The sequence below is a fragment of the Myodes glareolus genome, chromosome 8, assembly GCF_982192425.1.
Source record: "Myodes glareolus chromosome 8, mMyoGla1.1, whole genome shotgun sequence".
Taxonomy (NCBI): domain Eukaryota; kingdom Metazoa; phylum Chordata; class Mammalia; order Rodentia; family Cricetidae; genus Myodes; species Myodes glareolus.
In genome coordinates this window covers 76,723,532-76,747,471 of record NC_142033.1, presented here as the reverse complement: position 1 = coordinate 76,747,471, position 23,940 = coordinate 76,723,532, and the positions used below count along the sequence as shown (strand labels likewise).

Sequence of the window (23,940 nt, the reverse complement as noted above, 5' to 3'; positions counted from 1 at the left end):
TCAGGGAACTGCACTGATGTAAGGAACCTGAAACACAGCATGGGTACAAACACGAGTCAGGGAACTGCACTAATGTAAGGAACCTGAAACACAGCATGGGTACAAACACGAGTCAGGGAACTGCACTGATGTAAGGAACCTGAAACACAGCATGGGTACAAACGTCCAGACTTTTTGTTCTGTCCCCTGACAGAGTCCCTACTTAGCTCTGAGCTGGCCTAGAACGGGCTGTGCAGACCAGGATGACCTTGAACAAAGGGACTCTTTCTGCCTGGCCTCTGATTAGTGGAATTACAGCTGTGCACCAGTCTGCCTGGTGGTCAGGGGGAATCTGTAAAAACACCTTTTCAGTCTTTAACATCGGTGCAGACCCAGGTATCTCCTAATGATCCCATTCATTAGATCCCCATCCCACTTTTTTTGAGACACGGTCTTTTCACATAGCCCTAGCTGTCCTTGAACTCAAGAGATCCACCTACCTCTGCTTCTTGGGTGCTGGAGTTAAGTGCACCACCACACCCGGCTGGGGAATTACGTTGTTAAGTCTTAAAAGGTTACATTTTATCCAAGCCCTTTTAATTTTATTGAAACAAAAGCAAAGCAAATAAAAAAACAAAAACAAAACCAACAACAAAACCCAAAACAAAACAAAAAAAACCCCCAAACCTAGAGGAAGATAATGGTAAAAGTAAAAGTGGTCAAGCTATTTACTTGTTTTTTTCCTATTACTTTACCATAAAGGAACAGCAGTTACGGGCTTATAAGAAGCACATAGCTCTTGCCTTTTATAACCCAGCTTGTAAGCAACAGCTCTACAGTGTTTATGGAAGAAAACAGGAAATATTTTCTATAGTTGTGTTTCTTTAAGACAGGCTCATGTTATATAGACCAAACTAATCGTTTCTCCCCTCAAATGAGTCTTGATCCAGCAGCAATTCTCCAGTACCAGTCTCCTAAATGCTCTAATTACAGGTATGCACCACTGTGCTTGATTTAACAAAGTTATTTTTGAGAAACTTTTCCAGGCTTACAAAACTCAGCTCAGGCCAGGCATGGTTACTACAATCCAAGTACTTTGGAGGTGAAGGCAGGAGGATCATGAATTTGAGTTCAGTCTTGCTTATAAGATTATATCTCAAAACAAAACAGCAACTACCACCAAATAAAACAAGACAAAATACCAGAATTCTCAGGTTAAGGGGAAGATCAGAGGAACACTGTTCAGTGTAGAAAATAAATATCCAGATTATGATGTTAACCAATCGGGTAGACTCCTGCAGATGAGGGCTGCACTGCTACACTACAACCTGAAGAAGTGGCAAAGGAGGCACATGGTGTGTGATGGTCCTTTAGTTGAACACTCAGTTGTAATTCACAGTTCTTGGGAGGCGCTGATCAGCCTCAGAAGTACTGGGCCCATTTCTAGATCTTCAGTCATTTGAGAAATGAAACCACAGACATAAGTTTTGGAGGGAAAAAAATCACTCTTTTCTGCTTTTCTACTAACTCCAACTAAAAATGCTAGATTTTCCATGTAGAAAAAAGGGTAAGATAACCCTGTGAAAGGCCAAAAGAAGGTGGACAAAGCCAGGGAAACCTCTGAGTTCTCTTCTGCTCCCACATCCCAGACAGGGAAGAAAGAATCAGCAGTGCCAAGCCCCACAAATGCTGCTCTATGAAGGTCAGGAGGGGGCAGCTTCACAAGATCAGAGACCTTGACACAGTTTTGCGGCACCTGCCCCCCCCCCCCATCTCTCACTAACTTGTCACAAGCCTCAGTACCCAAACTGAGGTTTCAGGGAAAACCTGAGTCTAAAACTTTTATCTCCTTTCTGAGAGATAAATAGGAAGAAGGTAATGCCCCGGACAGCAGCAATATTCAGAGGAGGCCTGTTATGACAGACTTATATAAGACCACCAAATGCATAATACCAAAATGTCTTTTTTCCACTAAAAATTTCAAAACATACCACAGAGCTGGTAAGATAGCTCAATGGGTAAAGGAATTTGCCACTAAGTCCGATGAACTGAACTGATCCCCAGGTCCCATGTAGTGGAGAGAACTGAATCCCTCAAGTTGTCTTCAGATCAGCATAGCACCCACACTCACTAAACAGAACTTGGTGATTGGCATGGCAGGGCATTCTGGCACTTGGGGTGGTGTGGGAGAATTGTCTGTATTCTGTCAATCATGTATTTTAATAAAACGCTGATCGGCCAGGCAGGCAGTACAGGCGGGAAAGCCAGACAGGAAGTAGGGGTGGAGCAGAGAGACTGGGAGTATTCTGGGAAGCAGGAAGCTCCCTCGTCACTCCTGAGCAGACCACCGAAGCAGCAACATGTAAGCTGACAACTGAAAAAGGTACCAAGCCATGTGGCTAACATAGATAAGGATAATGGGGTACATAAGTTATAAGAGCTAATAAGTAGCCTGACCTGATGGGCCAATCAGCTTATAACCTAATGTAGACTCTGTGATTTCTTTGGGACTTGCCGGCTGTGGGGTACCGGGTGGGACATCATGTTACATTGGGGGATGAGTAGGAGGATCAAGGGGTTAAGATTAGCCTCAGGTACAAAATGAATTTGAGGACAGTCTGGGCTATGTGAAAACCAAAAACATACAAATAACAAACAGCATCAATCACCCCACTATATAAAAATAGAAATAGAACTTTTTAAAAGTAGACATACAAGTCCCTAGCACAACAGGAAACTAAAGCAAAGAAATAGGAATATTTGCCAGATGTGGTAGCACATGTCTTTAATTTTACACTGGGAGGTAAACAGGAGGATCTCTGTGAGTTCTGTAAGCCTGCTCTATGTAGCGAGATCCTATTTCAAAAGAAGCAAGAACATTTCAGAATGAACGGGAAACAATAATCAATAGCCTCATAGACATAGATGTTAGAGTTACTTGAGTCAAATAAAGCCATCACAAAACCATTTTAGTGAGTAATTACAAATATTATAGTGACAAAAAAGTTGAGTTACAAGTTGAAATTCTTATCAAAAACTAAAAACACACAAAACACCAGATGGAGGGGCTCGTGAGATAGATAGTTCAGCAGGTTTAAGTGTCTGCTACCAAAGCCTATGACCAGTTCCCAGAGAACACACAGTAGGAGAGAACTGACTGCCACAAACTGTCCTCTGACCTTCACACACGTGTATCCACACATGTATACATACACAGAGATGAAGTCAGTGGGTCTGAAGATGGAAGAACAGAAGCTCACCCACTGGGTGAAAGCCAACACTAAAAAGCACTGAGGACATGTGACACTATAATTAAAGATTTCACACTCACGTGGGCAAGCTCCTGAGTACACCTGAGAAGGTGCTTAGAAAATGGCTGAAAACCTCCTAATACAGCAGAAGACCTAAACCTCCCAGATTCAAGAAGCTGAATGAATCTAAAGAATAAGGCACTCAAAGGAGACAAGTTTTCTACTCCAATTGAACTGGTGAAATAAAGACATAAGTAGGCTGATAAATTATGTCTACATAATGTAATACCTTGAGCAACTAAAAGAGCTATAGAAATAGATACATTACAAAGATGGGATTATAAAGTAAGAGTATTAAAATCCAGGCTAGGAAGATGGCTTAGTGGGTGAAGGAGTTGACACACGGGCTAGGTTTAAGTCCTGGAACTCATGTAAAGGTGGGAAGAGAACTAACTCCACAAGCTGTCTTCTGACCTCCAGGTCTGTACCATGGCTTGCTCAGGTCTCCTCTCCTGCCCCCACCATGTTTTCCTAAAGGTTCATAGATGAATAGGAAGTAAAAGCCATTTTTTAAAAACTGTTCTAACAAGAATAAAAATACTCTACAGTGACAATTGTAGCCCTCCCTGTGGCTTTTACTAAATAACTGTAATTCCTCAGGTACCTAGTAGGAATTAGCAGAATGAACTGCTCCTTCTTAGAAGTACTGACCCTAAAGAGTCAGTGACTGTTTCCCGGGATCTGTAGAACTGTTTTGCTGAAGGGCCTTGTGGCCATCCCATGACTGATCACAAGACATCTCAGGCACACCTGAGGCTCTTGTATTACTGTGTATTGCAAACCATATGTAATGAAGGACCAGAGTCATGGGGCATGTGATGTTCCCCTTCAGTAAGACATGTGAATTAGATTAGTAACCTTGGTTTGAGGAAATACTTTGTGTAACTTTCAATAAATACACCTTTGTATGGCTGTTCAGGGGTTCAGTCCATCAGAGAGGCTGAACTTTCCTGCTGCCACATAGGCCTTAAAATTTCATCTTGGAGTGCCTTCTTTCCTCTACTGACCTGCGCTACCGGGTGCACCCCAACACCCAGGAATATTCCTGGGAAAAAAGCAAAGGCTGAAGCCTGGTGCCTGCCAGAGAGGTACCTGTCTCCTGGACAGACAGAGATTCCACAGAGTTCTGACAACCTGCTAAACAACTAGAACTGAGATAATAATGGTGTAGACCAGTCCTTAGCCAGGATGGCTGAGTTATGCGTACTCCTTGCCCTCTTACTCACACCTAAACTTCACGTAGGGATCCCCAATGGTCTGGGAAGGCCACTGGGCCTCTGTACTCCTCTTCCCACTGTGACCACATGGGATAAGTCCTTCTTTTTCTGTTTCTCACCGTACTTTCTTTCACTGACCTTTTGAAGATGAGTAGCTGAGCCTAACTTGTTAGGGCTGTCAGGGCCCTGGTTCTGACCTACTAACAAAATGAAAAGCAGAAAAACAGGAAAAAGAACAAAATGGTGCACTTCCACTCTTAATACATCAATAACCACACTAAATATAAATATCATTAAATAAAAAGAATTGGTAGGGTAGATTTTTTAAAAAAATTAACTCAACAGAAAAACTAGGACCTAGCACAAGACAGCCTTGGTTTCTCTTTTTGTTCTTTCTTTCATTTATCATTTTTTGTTTGTTTGCTTTTTGGAGACAGGGTTTCTCTGTATAGTGCTACTGTCTTAGAATAGCTCTGTAGACCAGGCTGGCCTCAAACTCACAGAGATCTGCCTGGTTCTGCCTCTCAGAGTGCTGAGATTAAAGTAATGCACCACCATTCCTGGCATGATTAGTTATAAGAACCTTACTTATCCTTACTTATAATATTATGACATGTGCAGATAGAGAAGATAGCAACCCTAAATGCACAAGCAGATTTTATATATATAAATATATAAATTTGTGATATCATATAAAAAGCTTGTATTTCCAACACTGAGAATAAGGCAGCAGGATTGCTGCAAGTTTTGAGGCTGGCCTGGGTTACATAGTTCAAAGCCAACCTGGGCTACACAGTGAGCCCATGTTTTAAAAAAACAAAAACAAAAACAAAAAAACAAACAAAACCCAAACCAAAACTAAAACAAACAAAAAAGAGCTATAAACTATTGCATCAAAAATTAATGAGAGACTCAAAGGAGAAGTGGACACATCTATATAGGCAATTGAAGATTTCAATGCCCTTCTCTCAAGAAAATTAAAAAATTAGGAAATTGTTAAAGATCTAGGAGAACGATCATCAAACAAAATGTAACTGATATTTCTGTGTACTCCCCCTAACAACAGGCAATACTCTTTTCAAACGACCACGGTTCACATGTCAAGACATGATGAACGAGGCCTTAAAAACTAATAGATTATGTAGAAGGATTGAGATCATAGCAGAATAGAATTAGAAACCAGTACAACTTGGATACTCTAAATAAACCAAAAGTATTAAAAAAAACACAAAGTATGGGGGTGAAGGTTATGAATTTATCAAAACTTGTGGGAAATCTAAAGGAGTTCCAAGAAAGAAACTTACAGTAGAAAAATGCACACATCAGAAAAGAAGGTCTTTAATAATAATCTAAGTTCCTAACTCTGGTCCAGGACTAGAAGAGGGAAAAATAAAACAAAAACCAACAAGCAGATGTAAGGAACTAAGAGAGCAGAAATTAATGCACAAAATAATGAAGACCAGGAAACAAAGGGCTATTTCTCTGAAAAGATCAATATACTAACAATTTCCTTGTAAAATAAAGACAACACAATTTACAAATGTCAGAAATGAAACATGATGTCACTACAGGTCCTCAAGATATCAAAAAGATATCAAAAAGATAAAAAGGGAATATCACAAACTATGTAGATATTTTACAGTTTAGAAGAAATGAACATGGAGGAACTTCTCAATTTCCCTGTACGTTTAACCTAATTCCTAACAAAATGTTGACAAGGTTTTATACAGGTAGAAACTTATTCTAAAATGCTCCAAAACTATCATAACAATTGTGAAAGCAAAGTTATAGTCACAATAATCTAGATGTGATATTGGTAAAAGGGGACACACAATTAAAGGAAAACTGGAAATCCAAAGTAGATCCACACAAATGAAACCTAATGATTTTTTGAAAAATTTATTGTATGTAATTATTTGTGTATGTGAGACACACATGGTATAAGGCATGCATGTGGGGTCAAAGGCCCAGAAATGAAACTCAGGTTTGTCAGACTTGGAAGCAAGTGCCAGATCCTATTTTCATTTCATTTTATTTTACCTTTTTTTCTCTCTCATGGTAGGGTTTCTCTGTGTAACAGTTCTAGCTGTCTTGGAACTCGCTTCACGAACCAGGCTGGCCTCGAACTCACAGAGATCTGCTTGCCTCTGCCTCCTGAGTGCTGGGATTAAAGGAGCCACCATGCCTGACTTTCGATCTTACTTATTTTTGAGGAAAGTGCAAAAATATCACTGAAGGAGAGACTTTCCAGCTAACAATGCCAAAGTAATTAGAAACTATGGGCAAAATCAATATTAAAATAACTCTCAGTTTAGACGTTGCTTTTATACGTCTAAATTCAAATTAGATTCTAGAGTCATTCAAAATTATAAACCATTTATAGCTAAGCTGGCCTCAAACTCAAAGTAACACTTCTGCCTTGCCTACAAAGTGGCAGGATTATAGGTGTAGTCTACTATGCCTATCAGAATTACAACGGGAAACCTCTGGGACCAAAAGCTAAGGGAAAAGTTAAAGTTGACAATGAAGTGCAGTAACTGTACATCACAACATTAAAATGTTCTGTGAATCTCCATGCCATGGGATAGCACTCAGCTGAGAACACTAACAACCTGTATGTATTGCTACATAACTAAAGCTAAAGGAAAAAACTCCAATCTCAAAACCTTACCAATGTTTTATAATACTCATAAAATGACAGACTTATAGAAATGGAGGACAAGAATAGCTGCCAGGTTAAGCATGGTGGTAGGGTGAGAGCGGAAGGGTTCTGAGTCTTGACCTGGTGTGATATGTGCTGCAGTCATAACTTGACCACTGGGTACGCTGACTAAGGCTTGTGAATGTCATTAATTCTCAAAACTGCACAAGTCTACACACTTGTTTCAAAATTCGAAGTTTAATATCTCACAGGGACTATGAATAAGACAGAGGAAAAGAAAAATGTCTTACGAGAAGCCTGAAGGGAAAGAAACTGGCCAGGAAAGAGAGGGGTAGGTAGAGAAGACAGCAGGCAGATGGCCCCAGCACCTCAACTCTGGATTCCTCGAGGGTACTCTACCCAGAAACAAGTTCTCCAAGAACTCCTGGAAAGCTTTCACTAAAACTTTGGTTGTCTTTAAACACAGAATGGTTTCAAACCCTTGCTCAAAATGCCCAGGAAGGAGAATCTGAAGGAATCCAGAGTCTAGCAAAATTCACAAACAGAACAGAGAACAGAACAAGTCACCATGCAGAGCTAGTGTGGCCTCAGGCCCCGGCTGGCTCCAGCAGGAGCTAAAGGTGAGCAATGCTGAAGATGGAAGCCTACAGCAAAGCGATGATAAGCATGTGTGGGATGACAGTGTCCTCCAGAACATAAAATGAACAGAAACAAACCCACAACAGGTACACAGCTCTACTTGCTGGTAAACAACTAAGTGAAGGAAAAATGTATTTTAAAACAACAAACTTTTAAAACACTGATGAATGTGTGTCAACTTTCCCCAAGATGCATGCTAGGAAAAGTTGCACCTCCTATTCAAACGCAGTCCTCAACTGCAGAACAGCAAAAGGCTCATTATTTTCATACCTCCTACTGTTAGCATTCGGAGTCGTTCCTTGAAAACTGCAAGATCTGAGAGGCAGAGTAGGGTAGCATGGGTGAGCGCAGAAGGAAAAAGACAGGTGAGAGTTAGTTTAAAACCTCAACATCAAAATCCGATACTATCACCACAGAAACAGGCAACACAGATGGAGGGATGGACAGACAGATGGATGGACATGGACATACACACACACAAAAAGAGACAAGGTTGGGTTTTGTGATCAGGGGTTGAATTGCTGAAACCTGTTCTGATAAACGTGGGACCCGTTCATAGAAAAGCTGAATAAGGTGGATCAAAAGGCATGAAGGCCACTCCCCTGACTCCGAGAAGCCAGCAGGCAGTATCATTTGATCTCACAGGTCTAACCCAGCCTCAAGAAGCCACTGACAAAGTGCTACCCGGGAAGTTGTGCATATTTCTAGACCACTATGTGATGGAAGACAGAGGAAAGAAAAGAAGGTGAAAAGACCTAATTTGTGAAGTAGTCGTCTTTTGGAACTGTATTCTAGAGACTAGAAAGATCTTTAGTCTAGTCTTCTTGTAGAAGATGGCAGAACTGAAACAGAAGAACTCCACAGCCAAAAAAAAAAAAAACAAAAACAAAAACAAAAAAAACCCACAACCACTCTAGGAGCCGTGACTACACACAGCTAAGCACACCTTACACGGTCTTCTATCTGTGAGCTTTTAGGCCTTTCCACCCCAACTTCCCTGGCCACTAGTGAAGCCCAACACATCCTCCCAGACACACAGAGTCATTCCCCATAAGCCATAGCCATTTATCTGGTCAGGGAGTGCAGCTAACAGCAGCCATGGGCTTCCTTTCAAGTGGTGGGCTCACAGGGAACAGGCAGTCTCATTAAGACTCCTCCAGTGCGCAAACACCAGGCAAAGCTCTACCTTCTTCTCCTAGGGGCATCCATCTAAGACCTGAGTACCCAGTGACTCCTTAAGACAACAAAATATCTAAACTCTGCACAAAAGCAGCAATGTTCTGCTTAAGGCTAGGGTGAAGATTTTAATTTTTCTCCTTGGGTCTCTAGAATCAAGACAGACCAGGTCAAGCAACCATTAGTGATTCTGCAGAGCTCAGAAACAGGGGATGACCTCAAAGGAAACTGAAATTGCTCATTCTTGTTTAATTAAAAAAAAAAAAAAAACCTAAACACACTGGTGGTGGTGCCATGTGCCTTTAATCCCAGCACTCGGGAGGCAGAGGCAGGTGGATCTCTGTGAGCTGGAGGCCAGCCTGGTCTACAGAGTGAGTTCCAGGACAGCCAGGGCTGTTACACAGAGAAACCCTGTCTCAAAAAAAAAAACAAAAAAAACAAAAAAAAACAAAACAAAAAAAACCCACTCCTTCCCCGAACCCCCCAAAAATCTGAACATAGCATAGGATAGTTTTATCACCTGGGTATTGGGTGTATAGATACAAGCAAAGAGGGTGAAAGAGAACCACTATGCTGCCATAGACACAACTGTCTCCCAGTGTATCTGAGTACTTGGGAGTCTTTTCGGCAACTACTTTTAGTGTAGGAGTGTCACCGTAAGTAGACAAAAGCTGTTAGGAATACAGCTGTGAAACTTCTAAAAGTACAGGATACACATGCGATAGATTACCAGTTCTTGGGCATATACAAAGAATACCTGTTAAACACTAGTGGCTTCCAGGTCTGGGCCTCAATGTCCTTTGAACACAGCTTCAGGAAGGCCTGCTTACTGTCTAGAACTGTCCACTCATAACAACTCTGGCATTTTGCAATACGGACTATTTCTACTTTAAGGTCATCTAGGAAAAGCCTCCTTAAGCATCCCCCTGCCAAGAGTCAGTGGGATGCCTCACTCTCACTACCACAGTATCAGAAAATACACGGAGCAAACCATGGCTGTGGGTGACAGGAAATGTGCCCACAAGGAAGGATGGTCTACAGTACAACTTAGCACAAGTTAAAATGGCCCTCCAGAGGCTTACCTGGAACCTGAACCCACCTGAGTACCTTATGGAAAGAAGTACCCACCCGGTTCCAGACATCATAAACACAATCATGGAATATAACCCATAACTTATCAAGGGACTGCTCTAAAATGAATCTTTATATTTTTAATGAAAGCTGTAGTCCTGGTTGTTCAAGAGGCTGAGGCAATAGGGCCTTCTGAGCCCTGCGTAGATGAGGGAGGGGGGCAAGGAAGTGGAAGGCAGAGAGAGACAGGAAGGAGAGAGAGACCAGGTGCAGTGGCTCACAAGCATAAGCCCAGAACTCCAGAGACAGAAGAATCACTGCAGTAAATTCAAAGTCCCATCAGCTTACACAGAGAGCTTGCAATAAAGGTATAGTTTAATTCTGAAAACAACCTTAGGTGATGCTATCATGTCTGCCTTAAAGATGAGGTGACTGGGATACAGAAAGGTCAAATCTCCAGCCGAAGATCATCCAGTCAGGAACTATAAGATTGTAGTCTAATGAGGAGATGCTGGGACTTGATTACTTTCTAAACTCATGTCAAACCTGTGTACTCAGGGTAGTCGTTCAAACTACTTTTCCTACAGTTTCAAACATCTAACAAGCTGACACCTTTTTGAACCTACAGATATCTTTATGTCACACTATCTAAAATTCATAGCCTCACGGATGGGATGTAGTTAAATGTACAGTATTTGCCTAGCTTACTAGAGGTCATGAGTTTGATGGGGTAGGGGTTAGAGGGAAGCAAACCATGGTGGGAAAGGGCTCTATTCATCAATACTAGGAAAACCCAGGCAGGAAAATCTTAAGCTCCAGATCAGTCAGGGCTACAAAGAAAATTAAAGACCTGCTAGGGCTTTATAATATTTCTGATTAAAATAAGAAAATTTACAGGATCAGGTGGCACAGTTTTGCAATCCCAGAACTTGGGAGATAGAAACAAGAAAATCAGGAGTTCAAAGCCAACCTTGGTTACAGAGCAAGTACTAGGCTAGCCTGGGTGGCATGAAACCCTAACTTAAAAAAATCACAGCATCAAAATGTGCTTTTCTCTCTTTCCTGAACTTAGTGCATCCACATGCTCCAAGTCATGGGTAGTTGTTAGAGGATTTCAGAGACCTCTGAGTCATTTCTATGCACTTGAACTTTATGATTTATAAAGTCTTCAGTTATGATCTTCACAGAAGCACAAAAATACTTAGGACATATCCAAAGTGGATATGAGGCAAGGTCCCAGAAAGGGAAGGAAGGAGAGAGGGAGGGAGGGCAGACTAGTGCAATATGGACTCAGTAGGCTGAGCTTTGATGGAATTCCTTAAGGTTTTTTACCCTTCAAAGACTGCTAGGCTGGGATCCCCACAGTTTGCCTTGATTTACAGTCAGCTATCAGCTCGAGCATCCCCAATTATTCTAATGTGCAAACTGAGAAAGGTACATTTTAATGCAGACTCCAGCGGTATAGAAAAAGGCCAGTTTTCTCATCTGTTTCTCTCTAGACCTAACTGGTCTCTAGCTTGACTGATAGAGAGAAGAGGAGGTTCTTGGAAGGTCTCTGCTCACAAAGAGAGTACGAAGGCCACAGTCAGGAGCTTACCCTGACCCAAGCACATGGAGGAGACCCTTCAGGTCTCTGGAGTAGTCACAGAACCAATGGGATACAAACAGGAGGATGAAGAGGCTTTAGATTGCTATGCAGTGGAAGAACTGGGAGATAGTGAACAAGAGTTCTCACACTACAGGATGACATGGACGGAAGGAGGCACTGTGCAGAAACTGCAGCTTAGGACCAAGTTTTCACAGCTGAACCCCAGAGCAAGGCTAAACTCACACCCAAGTCTATGGTCAGATTCAAGGGCTTTCTCTCCACTTTCCTCCTGGGTTATTTTATATCCATGTTTTTGTTCATGGTCTCTGCCTCATAACTCTCTCCCCAAGTAAGGCCACAGAAACTAGAGTTTCTGTTACTCAAGTGCGTTCAAGAAGTTCTAAATTTCCCCACGTCTTCCTATCACAGCTGCTGACCTTGATGTACCCTCTGACAGCAGGTAGCCTCATTGCAGAAGAGTCCTGCCCTATGCCTGAGAGGAAGAAATGCTGAGAAATTGGTAAACGTTGTTACACCCTTGGTGTCCAACTGCATTTTAGCATGACTGTCCTTGCTTTGATCACACCTGCGTAATACAGTCTCCATAAAAGCTCATGAGGACAGTGTTCTGTAGCTTCTGTACTACAAACATGGCAGCTGCTCAAATACTTGTCGACATGCCAAGACAGTAGTGTACGCCACAGAACAAAGCACAAGACTTCCAGACTAGCCTCAGCTTCTCTTCATCTGACTGATTATTTACATTTTTAAAATAGCTTTTATAATAAGGGGGTAAATATAGGCAAGTGTTTTGCTGGATTCTGTAAGCTAGTTGAACATTTTGGGATAGTGTCACAAACTTTAATCCCAGTTGGCATCTGGAAGGCAGAGACAGGTGAATCTCTCTGAGTTTGAGGCCAGCCTGGTCTATATAGTGAGACTCTGCCTTAAAAAAAGCTATTTGAAGCCAGGTGATGGTGGTGCACATCTTTAATCCCAGTACTTGGGAGGCAGAGGTACACGGATCTCAGTGAGTTCAAGGCCAGCCTGGTCTACAGTGTGAGTTCCAGGACAGCCAGGGCTACAAAAAGAAACCCTTTCTTGAAAAACAAAACAAACAAAAAGCTATTTGAACATAAACTGATTGAGGCAGTCTTGGGAAGGGAGGTCCCATCCTGGACCTGATTCCATCTCTAGGTAGATGGAAGTGAGGTTGTCTTTTACATTTGTTTGTGTGTTGTATGTATGTATGCACACAGTGAGAGTGTGGAAGTCAGAGGACTACCTGCAGGAGTCCATTATCTTTTTCTAGCATGAGGGCTCCAGGGACCAAATTCGGGCTGTCAGGTTTGGCACCAAGCACCTTTACTTGCTGGACCATCTAGCCACCCTCAAGTGGTTTTTGTCCATAGTTCCTGGCTCACCATTTCTTCCCTAAAGCCAGTCACAGGAGCTAGAACTCCTCTCACCCAACATGGATCAGAAAACCCTAATCCTTTCCAAACTTTCTGTTCTAGAGTTCACCATAAACAAATTCTTTTTATGGAACCAGCTATCAGAACTGAATTAAATGAGATGAAACACAGTTGGTACTGACTGCTTACTCAGTGGGGAGAAGTCTATCTAAACCACTCAGTTTGTGTATGTGCACTTGCACAGAGACCAGTGGAGGGCACTGGGCATCTCTGCCTTATTTCCTTGAGACAGGGTCTTTCACTAAACCTGGAGCTAGGCTAACAACAAAGCCCCAGTGATCTTCCTGTCTCCACTCTTCCACAGGCTCATGTTGCCATGGGGTTTTTACATGGGAGCTTAGGCTCTGAACTCAAGTCCTCATGCTTACACAGCAAGTACTCTTACCCACTAAGTGAGCTCCCCAGCACCTTTTTATACCTTTTGAGGTCACAAAATTTTGGGGGGATTGATAAACAAGAAAAAGGTTTGTTTTCTACACATTTCCTAAATTGGCTAAAGGGTATATATATGGAGGAAATCCTATGGTATCTATGAGTGTTCTTGAAAATTAAACAATTTATAAACTGTCAACCCAATTACAACATCAATAATGTTTGATGTCCAACTGGAGCTGATTAATATCCAAATCCTTGGTTACAATTCAATAACACTTGTAAGACCACAGGGTAGTACCTGCAAGGACACTAATTTTATCTTCTCCCCAAGGATATTAGCAAGGAGGTGATCATTGATTTCATTAGCATGCAAGATGCCTATTGTGAACACTCTGGACATTTCATTATTAGTCACATCATCATTTCTTTAGTACAGGTTAGCAGCATGGTGACATAAGCAGATTAACTCTGGAAGCAACTGCAGTGAGCACCGCAATGCCCATTCACCTCACAAGGAGGACCCAGTACAGGTTGGCATATCTTCTGGCAACAGTGACAAAACCCCAATTGTCCTCCACACATGCACCTCCCAAAGGCCCTGGCCTCCTGACACTGTAGGGAACGCCTTCCAAAGTTTCCTCAGTGTGATCACCAGCATTTACAAATCAGGAAACCCAAACTGCACACCTTGCTCTGGAATTCGCTCCTTAGGGATATGAACATCCTCCAGCCCAAGCAGGCCCCACCATATTCCGGAATGGGACAGCCATGACAACAGCAGCCTTGCGAGCCTGGTCAGTGGCCTTACGAAAGGCAGTGTTGTGCAGGATATGGAGAGCTGGAGCCAGAAGAGCTATTCTCTGAAGCAGTGAGCTAGGTTTTCTCAGTGCCACGGACCCTTCCTTTGAAATTTTATTTTCCAGATTGAGACTAGGACAATCTGGCTGAAAATTGAGATAAAAATAATACCCTTAAAACACACTAAGGCTACATTCCTGCTGAATTTCAAGTGATCAGAACGAAGGAAACTTGAGAGCCTTCCCTCCTGTCTGGATGTCCTGGCTAGCACAGGCTGTGCACAGCGAGAGGAGCTCAAGCAGCGCAGCTGACTGCTCGCAGACCCTCACCAAGTTTGTCTGTGGATGAGATAATGTCAGCGGGCACGGAGGAGTCCAGATCAGCATCCAAAATCCCCAGGGGGTCCAGCTGTGCTACATGGTGCCCTCGTATCTATGAGTGGGCCAACAATGAGAGGGAAGGACACACACAAAAGGACAGGAGAAAAAAAAGAGGGAAGGGGCAAAAAAAAAGTAAAATTACATTAAAATTAGCATTTACATATTAATTCTCACCCACGTTTGAAGAAACAGTTACCGGAGCATCATCAAAATTTACACAACTAATTCCGAGAGGATCAAGTTTTGCAATGTGGTGACCCCTGACCTGGAATAATAACACAAGCAAGTCATTAAGCAAATCCAATAAGCTGCGGGAAGTGGTAAAAGAATTATACTACATACAAATCTTCCTCAGAAAAGAACATAGCTCAGTGAACCCATAAAACAGAATTAGTTCTTAAAAAACAGTTTAAAACAGTTCATTTTAAAATGCATTGCTGTGAGCTAGACCTGGAAGCACAAGACCTATAATCTAGGCCACTTACAAGACTGAAGCAGAGAATCAAATATTCAAGAACTGCCTGGACAACTTAGTGAGATTCTGTTCAATTTCTAGTAAAACACACACACAAAAACAATCGATGAATAAAAAAAACCCCAAACAACCCAAAGTATTATTGTACATAAATGCCCTTTTACAAGGATAAAAAAGGAGTATATTTCAAGTTATAATAAACTTGGATATTTAAAAATGAACTTTATCTTGGGGATCCTTAGTTTTTCTAGATTAACTATAATATTAATCTATATATTAATTATTACTTTACTGTAAAAACATTATTTCCCAGAGGAAGAATATGAAGGCTTAGGTGTTAGCTGTTACTGAAAGAGTATAAACAAGGTGTCATCTTATTAAGGGAAGGTTTGCCTTTATATATCCAAGTGTGTGAAGAACTAAAGGTTCTGGCACTAACTCTGCACAGAGTAGGTCACACATAGAACAGAATCTCCCACTACTGCACTGGTTTAAAGCACTTGATCTAGCTATTTAAAAAAACACTAGAGAGGTGGCTCAGCACTTAAAGAGCCCTGGTCTTCCAGATGACTCAGGTTCCCTTCCCAGCATCTACATGGAGGCTAACAACCATCTGTAACTCTAGTTCCAGAGGACCTAATGCCCTCTTCTGGCCTCCATGGGCACCAGGTGCACATGTGGTGCACACACATGAGGCTGGGGAAGAGCTCAGTGGTAGCACCTATGAACCACTTGTGTACCCACGTGCTGCACTCAAACTCCAGCACCACGGAAAAAACAAGGTGGGGTGGGGAAATCCCTTCCATTTTAAAATTTTTAAAAAGTATATTTATTTTTGAGATAGTGCCTACTACGTATTATCCCTGGTTGGCCTGGAACTCCCTATATAGACCAGGCTGGCCTCAAACTCACAGAGAACCACCTGCCTCTGCCTCCCAAGTGCTGAGATTAAACATGTGTGCCACCACACTCAGAAAATTCCTTCAAGTTTAATGGGTTTATTTGCTTTTATTTTTTAGTTAGGAATATTTCTATCACAGTTCTTGCTAACAATTTGAGAAGAACAGTAGGTGAGAAGTCACTGGAAACCAAACTAAAAATGTACTGTAGCCAACTGTGTACAGCATATGCTTAGGGCTACAGCATTAATAGCGTTCTGTGCATCTCCTTCCCATGTCAGCACGTGTGTCCCGAGAAGAGCCCTCATTGAAGACAATGGGAGGAAAAAGACTAAGGACCCAGGACCTCTCTGAACAACCACCACCAGGAAACGGAAGCATGAAACAGAAGAAACAAGAGCTCAGGGCAAGCTCCCTAGATACTACTGTTGCATCCATGCTAGTGTGGGGCCTGGACTCTCATTGGAGGTCCTAGAAGGAAGCTACCTGGTTTATTATTCTGTAACTTTCCCCCTCAGTGTACTCAAATTTTAAGGTCTGAATTCGGGTTCCCCAACAGAGGTGGGCATGGAGGAAAATCTTTGGTTACTGTACTGAGATGGAGAAAGACAGGAAAAAAAGAGCCCATTCCTGCTGAATGTATCTGATGAGGCTGTCTGCTTGCTGGCAGAATTTAGATAAAATGTTCTTGTCTCACCCACATTTTGCAGACTCAGTTCCTCTTCCCTACTATCTGGCTTCTGTCTCTAATTCCTATGGATTTACTTTTTTACAGTATTCAGTTATTAACTGAGATGGGACAACAATCCATCCTTCTCACCAACTGTGCAACTCCCTTCCATGCCCACATACTGACTTGCCTATTTAAGAACAGAAATCATGAGCTACTGTGAGACAGACCATTAAAGTGGGAGATTTGCTCAACTAGGGTACTCTTGCTTCTTTTCTCTTATATACTTGATGTTTGCCTCTGTAAGCCCAAAGCAGGAAGGAAACAGTTGGCATTTGGAAGAGAATTAAACAACGTACATCCAGAAAGGCCTAGGGAATTCTGTATCTTGTATGAAACTGATGATAGCCGCTACTCACCTGATATGCCCTGATGAGAGATTGCACTGCCAAGTGGTCCTCCACGAGTTTGTCGACGTTAGGTTGTGCCTCCACCAGGGACTGTGCATGGGCCATGGTAGCCAGGGAGCTTCGACTCAGGGAAAGAGGACTCTGGTAGGCAGTGCCCGGAGGGGCTCCAGCATTGGTGTTTCGGAAAAAAATGTCCCATGACTAAAGACAAAAAGCACAGTTATGTGACTCTTCCTTAAATGCCATAAAGAACTGTCCTCTACAAGAAAGCAATATTGTCATTTCCTTATATTCCTATTTTTATTTACATCAGATTTCAATAACTTAATCTGCATTTTATATTGTAAATTATAAACATTACTTAACTCACCTCACACAAGATGTAAATTAAAAATATTTAAAGATATGTTTATTTTTAAAATTTTACTTATATCTATTTTTGTGTTGATGTATGTCTTAAAATATTCATTGCTGTGACCTAGGAAGTAGAGAAAGACAAGATCTCCTGAGTAAATTGGGAGCATGGGGACCATGGGAGAGGGCTGAAGGGAGGGGAGAGGCAGGGAGGGGAGCAGAGAAAAATGTAGAGTTCAATAAAATCAATAAAATAAATAAATAAAAAGATACCATGACCATGGCAATTCTTATAAAGAAAATAATTGCTTGGAGTTGGTGGTGCACGCCTTTAATACCAGCACTGAGGAGGCAGAAACAAGTGGATCTCTTTGAGTTTGAGGCTAGCCTGGTCTACAGAGGAACAGATGGAGTTCCAAGACAGGTTCCAAAACTACAGAGAAACCCTGTCTCAGGAAAACAACAACAACAACAACAACAACAACAAAACATTTAATTGGGGTGACTCGCTTACAGTAAAGGTTTAATCCGTTATCATCATGGTGGGGAGCACGCTAGCACACAGGCAGATGTGGTACTGGAGCTCAGAGTCCTACATCTTGAAGGCAATAGGATGTTGACTGAGACACTGGGCAGTAGCCTGAGCATAGGAATCATCAAAGCCCTCCCACCCCATGACACACTTCCTCCAACAAGGCCATACCTAATAGCGCCAATCCCCATGACATTACAGGCGCCAATTGCATTCAAACTACCACTCTAACCCTAACCCTAACGCCCATCTGTATGTATGAGCATGTACCTGTGGAAGCCAAAAGAGGTCATTGAACATTCTGGAAATGGAGTTCCAGGTAGTTGTAAGCTGCCCAGGTAGTTGAGAACCAAACTAAGTGCTCTTAACTGCTAAGCCAACTCTCTAGCCCCTTAAAATAGTTTAGAGATCAGAGATGAAGACTTATTTCCACTGGGGAGGACATAAAAATAGAGCTGTTAAAAGACAGAGTTTTTGTGGGGGAAGGATGAGCATGAGGACAGGATCTGACTATGGAAGTCACTATTTAGCTGAAACTAGCTTTGTTGTGGGCTATTTGTACACTGTGTGAAGATGTACTGTGTGACTGGTGTAATAAAAAGCTGAACAGCCAATAGCTAGGCAGGAGGTACAGGTGGGACTTCTCGGCAGAGAGAAAACTGGGAGGAAGAATTTAGGCATGCAGGAGATACAAAACAAGTTGGACATACAGAAATGGAGAATAGGTTAAAAAAATATGTGGTAGAACATAGATTAATAGAAGCAGATTAAGTTTAAGAGTGAGTTGGGGGCTTAGGCTAAGACAAGCTTCCATAATAATAAGTCATTGTTTGGGAGCTGGCTGGCAGGACAGAGACCCCTGGCTTTTGTCTTCCCAGCTTAGCTACCATAACACAGCCTTGTAAGGTGAAATGTCATCTTCTCTGCAATACAGTTTTGCTTCTAAACTTTACCACCAGTAAACTCTCATTAGATTGTCTTGAAAAAGTATGCAAGGTGAAGCTTACTAGACTTTTGTGCTCACCCTTCCTAGGAACTCTAGAGAGATACTACCCAGATGTGGGTTTTTTTGGGGGGTGAGGTGGGGATGAGATGGGTGTGGTATGGGGAGGTTAGTGGCTATCAACTACTCTGTCTGTGCCTAAGGGCAGCAGGTAAAGACAACTCAATAAATCATAATATTGATCACTGAAGTTGTTTGTCTTAAAAAAATAATTGTTTTATCAGGCTAGAAATCAAGCCCTAGGCCATAAATATGCTAGGCGAGTGACTTGCCAGTGGCCCTCTTCTTCATCCCTATCTGAGTCATCTGGCTTTTTAGACTTAGCTCTTTCATGACCATGTCCAGAAACCAACATATCTGATTTACGAATATATCTATATATTCTTGGTACATAAACCAGGAAGTTCCCTGCTATACTGCTTCTTACAGAACAGGATAGCCTCTCATTCTAGATACTTATGAAGACTTTTCTGAAATGCTTATAACAATCAACAATAAGAACATCAATAAGAACATACGCCATTGTATTCATTTAAAAAAATTAGCTGGGTGGTGGTGATCCATGCCTTTAATCCCAGCACTCAGGAGGCAGAGGCAAGAGGATCTCTGTGAGTTTGAGGCCAACCTGGTCTACACAGTGAGTTTTAGGTAAGCCAAGGCTCCACAGTCAAACACTTTCCTAAAATCAAAAGAACAAACAAAACACACTAGAAAGATGACTGCGCAGCCTCGTGAATATGGTAAAAACACTGCACGCTTTAAAAGGACGACATCTGTGTCATATAAACTATACTCCTGTACCATTTTTTTAATTCATTTATTATGTATACAATATTCTGTCTGTCTGTATGCCTGCAGGCCAGAAGAGGGCACCATGTCTCATTACAGATGGTTGTGAGCCACCATGTGGTTGCTGGGAATTGAACTCAGGACCTTTGAAAGCGCAGGCAGTGCTCTTACCGCTGAGCCATCTCTCCAGCCCTCCAGTGACAATTTTTAAATGTTTTAAATTATCACTTTTCTGGTTAACTAACTGGGCATTGACTGGGGAAGACAGACCTGATGTTCTCTTTGGGTACCTACAATGAAACCTACTATAGAAGCATTGAGACATAAGCTGATAGTCTGAAACAGGAGAAAAGAGGTTACAGAGCTGGGGGTGATAGTGTATGCCTTTAAGATCTCTGAGTTTGAGGCCAGCCAGGTCTACAGAGTGAGTTCCAGAGCAGCCAGGGCTACTCAGAGAAACTCTGTGTCAAAAAACCAAAAAGCAACAATTTTACTTTTTAAAAGATATTATCCAAGTGTTTGCAATACAGATTAAGGATGTAAATTTCTCAAAATCATGGTCTTAATCTTCCTCTATGAATTTGGCTCTCACCAAAACTCACTCTGGCTCTTTCTCTAATGTGGGAAAGAGCAATATTTCTACCTGAGTGGGGAAAAATGGAGGACATGACTGTTAGCATTCCATTCAGACCCTGCAAGGTTCTATACAAGACATCTAGAAGACAGCTACCCATGAAACTCAATGGATATCCCCAGGTGCTTCTGACTTCATGGGGCCTTTCTAGTAGGCCCAACAGAGCTTCCTACATCTGGAAACAGAAATGACCAATGACAGCATACTTTGGTTGTCCATTCTTCTGGAAGCAGACATTCTTCTGGAAGACTACATACTTTGGCTATAGGTGCTTGTTCTAGAAGTAAAGATGATCAATGACAGCACATGTGAGTATCAATCTAGAAGAAATTACCATGGACCACATGGTTTAGTGGTCCATCTTCAAATACTCAATCCAAGAAATCATTAGACAGCTCTCCTTGGCCTACACCCAGGTCTTCAGTAGCAGAAAACTGGGCAGAAGACAATCCAGCCCTATCCCATCCCAGTACTACTTGCAAACAACAAGCAGCTCCTCCCACATATAACTCCAAACCAGCTCCAGCAGCTGGCTCACTAAGTCCAACTCTGACACGCATGGCCTAAGGGCTGCGTGAAGAGTAGCACAGCCCTGACAGAAGCAGCCCCTGAAGAACAGCACAGCCCAGACCGCCTTCTTTTTATCTTCATAGCACCCGCCGGGGCTGGGGAATCCAACCCAGGGCCTCTCATACACCAAGTAGGCTTTCTACCGTTAAACTAAAATAAACCTGAAGTATGATTTCTTTATTTTCTAACAAGGTCTCATGTGTCCCAGGCTGGTCTTAAACTTGCTATTGTAGCTGAGGATGACCTTGAGCTTCTTATCCCTTGGCTCTACTCTAAAATGCTGGGATTCCAATCATGTGCCACCACACCTGGCTTATGCAGTACCAGAAATCAAACTCAGGACTTTGTGCATATTAGAAAAGTAATCTACCAACTAGAGCTACAATCCCAGCCCCCAAACTTTGTTTTTATAGATAGGTTCTCATTATGGCCAACTGGCCAGAAACCTACTTTATAGACTAGGTTGAACTGGAACTCAGAAATCTGTCTCAGCCTCCAGAACACTGCTTAACCATGCTAGGTCCCTAAACACTTTTTTTTTTCATTGATTTTTTGAGACAGGAATTCTCTGTATAGCCTTGGCTGTCCTGGAACTTGCTCTGTAGACCAGGCTAGCCTCAAACTCAGAGATTTGCCTGCTTCTGTTTCCTGACTGCTGGATTAAAGGCATGCACCACCATGGCCCAGCTTCCCAAACACTCTTAAATCCTTAAAACAAACCATCCTTGCTGTGGAATAATCCTCTGTACATTGTGAAAATGTGTTGCTCTCATTAATAGAAAGCTGACTGGCCAAAAGCTAGGCAGAATTTTTTGGGAAGAGAGAATGCTGAGGAAGAGGAGCAGATTCAGAGAAATTACCAACCAGACAGAAAGGAAACAGGACCTGCTGGAGAGGTAAAAGCCACGAGCCTTGGGGGAGCACATAGAGTAATAGAAATGGGTTAATTTAAGTTGTAAGAGCTGGTTAGTAGTAACTTTGAGCTATTGGCAAAGCATTTATAATTAATATTAAGTCTCTGTGTCGGTTATTTGGGAACTGAAAGATGGGAAAGAAAAGTCTTCCTACACATCTCTTCTATCTCATGGAATTCACTAAGAACCCAGAAATAGTACCTAAGACCAAGATCTAAAACTGAGAATCTACCTGAGCTATAAAAATGGCATCATAGTTGGGAGGCGGTTACACATGCCTTTAATCACAGCACTCAGAAGGCAGAGGCAGACAGATCTCTGTGAGTTTGAGGCCAGCCTGGTCTACAGAGCTAGTTCCAGGATAGCTAGGGCTATTACACAGAGAAACCCTGTCTCGAAAAACAAACAACACTGTAAAATCCTGGTGAGCAACAGCCACTTAAGGATCAGCATCCCAACACTTTAGTAAATATAAAAACTTTTGAAGCCAAGTACAATGATGTACTCAGGATAGTAAAGTAGGAGAATTGACAATTCAAGGCTAGTCTGTGCTATACAGAAAGACACTCATGCGGGAGAAGGAGCAGGTACAGCAGCAGGGTCTGGTTTCAAAGGCCACTCAGAAGGCTAAGAAGAAGAAAGGTGAGTTCAATGCAAGAGCTGGGAATATAGCTCAGCTGGTAAAATCTTTGACACATAAGCACGAGGGCCTGAGTTTTAAAGAGCCAGGTATAATAGTGTGCATCTATAATCGTGTTGGGAAGGCAAAGATCGTATCTGGGGCTTGCTAACCAGCTAATTTAGTGAAATTGGCAGACTCTGCCTCAAAAAACAAAGTAGGGAGGCTAAAGTTATCGTTCAGTGCTTGCTGTACAAGCATGAGGACCTGAGTTCAAATCCTGAGCACACAAGTAAAAAGAGGGGCATGGTGGCACCACACCCAGCTCCCTGTGACCTTCTTTTGTGTCTAAAATGCCAGGTGATTGACTGAAGACAACAGACAAAATCTCTGCTTGTACTAAGTTAGCCAAAAAATAAAAACAAAAAACCAGGTTCACACCAGTATTCTTGGGTTTCCAGAGAGGAAAGTGAAGGTAACGCAGCTCCAATGGTTCTCAAACAAACTGACGAGAGAAGAGTACCCCCATACTGGGTTGAGACTATACCTAAAGAACCCCCTTTGAACCACGACTGCTATTACACTAATAGACAATCATCAGAGGCTTCAGTATACAGCAGGCTGCCACACCTACTTGGCAAAACTCATACCACATCTACTGAATAAATTTAAATATGCTATTTAAATATTCTTTTAAAAAGACTTAGAAAAGTGCAGGATATTATTTGGCCACAGGTAACCAAACTATACACACCTGTTTAAGGCCAGAAGCACTCCTATCTAGTGACCACACTCACTTCCTAGCAGCCTTAATGAAACAACTTTCTTCTTGGGAAGGCCAGAGGCCATTCCCATTTCTCTCTTGCCTCTACAACCCTGCATCTTACCCACAGCTCCCATCCCCCAGTCCTGCCTTCATCTCTCCCACTCCTGATGTGCCACATCCATGTCATTGTCCTCTATAATATCCCAGCCCTGGGTTTGGGGTTCTCTTTACTGACCACCGACTTCTAAGATCCTTGCCTTCCCCATGTCCTCCTTAGATACCTAGATACCCATTCACTCCCCTCACACAGGAGTCACTGTAAACACCTGGCTTTATCACTATCTCGGATAGTCCTGTTGGTCTCCTGCACACATCTCAACTTAAGAGTCTATGTATTTATCGCTATTCTGTCTCCACGCTGCCACAACTGAAGTCTTATCTTCACAGGAATGCAGGAAATCACTACTAGGGCTGAGACATTAGTGCCTGTACAAGAGGAAGCTTCTGTAAATGTGAAAAAAGTTTCAGGGGAAAAGAAAAGTCAACCCTCTCACCCCCAATTTCTGCTCAGTGCAAACTGGAGGACAGAAGGCCACTCACTAAGGAAAGTAGCAGCATAGGTGGCATTGATGAG

General features: G+C 42.2%; 1 protein-coding gene across 5 annotated transcripts in view; it reads right to left on the bottom strand.

The window, feature by feature from the left end:
- Ogdh (oxoglutarate dehydrogenase) overlaps positions 1-23,940 on the bottom strand; it is a 67,581-nt gene that overhangs the window by 25,005 nt on the left and 18,636 nt on the right. For 2 of the 5 annotated variants that reach the window (XM_085692181.1, XM_085692182.1), the window contains 3 exons: positions 17,135-17,326; positions 14,846-14,936; positions 8,079-8,123 (listed from right to left, as the gene is read on the bottom strand). In XM_085692181.1, the coding sequence (XP_085548307.1) occupies positions 8,079-8,123; positions 14,846-14,936; positions 17,135-17,326 (328 nt within the window). Of the gene's footprint in view, positions 1-8,078; positions 8,124-14,620; positions 14,724-14,845; positions 14,937-17,134; positions 17,327-23,940 lie in introns of all 5 variants that reach the window. The other 3 variants (XM_085692183.1, XM_048450073.2, XM_048450074.2) reach the window with 3 other exon arrangements.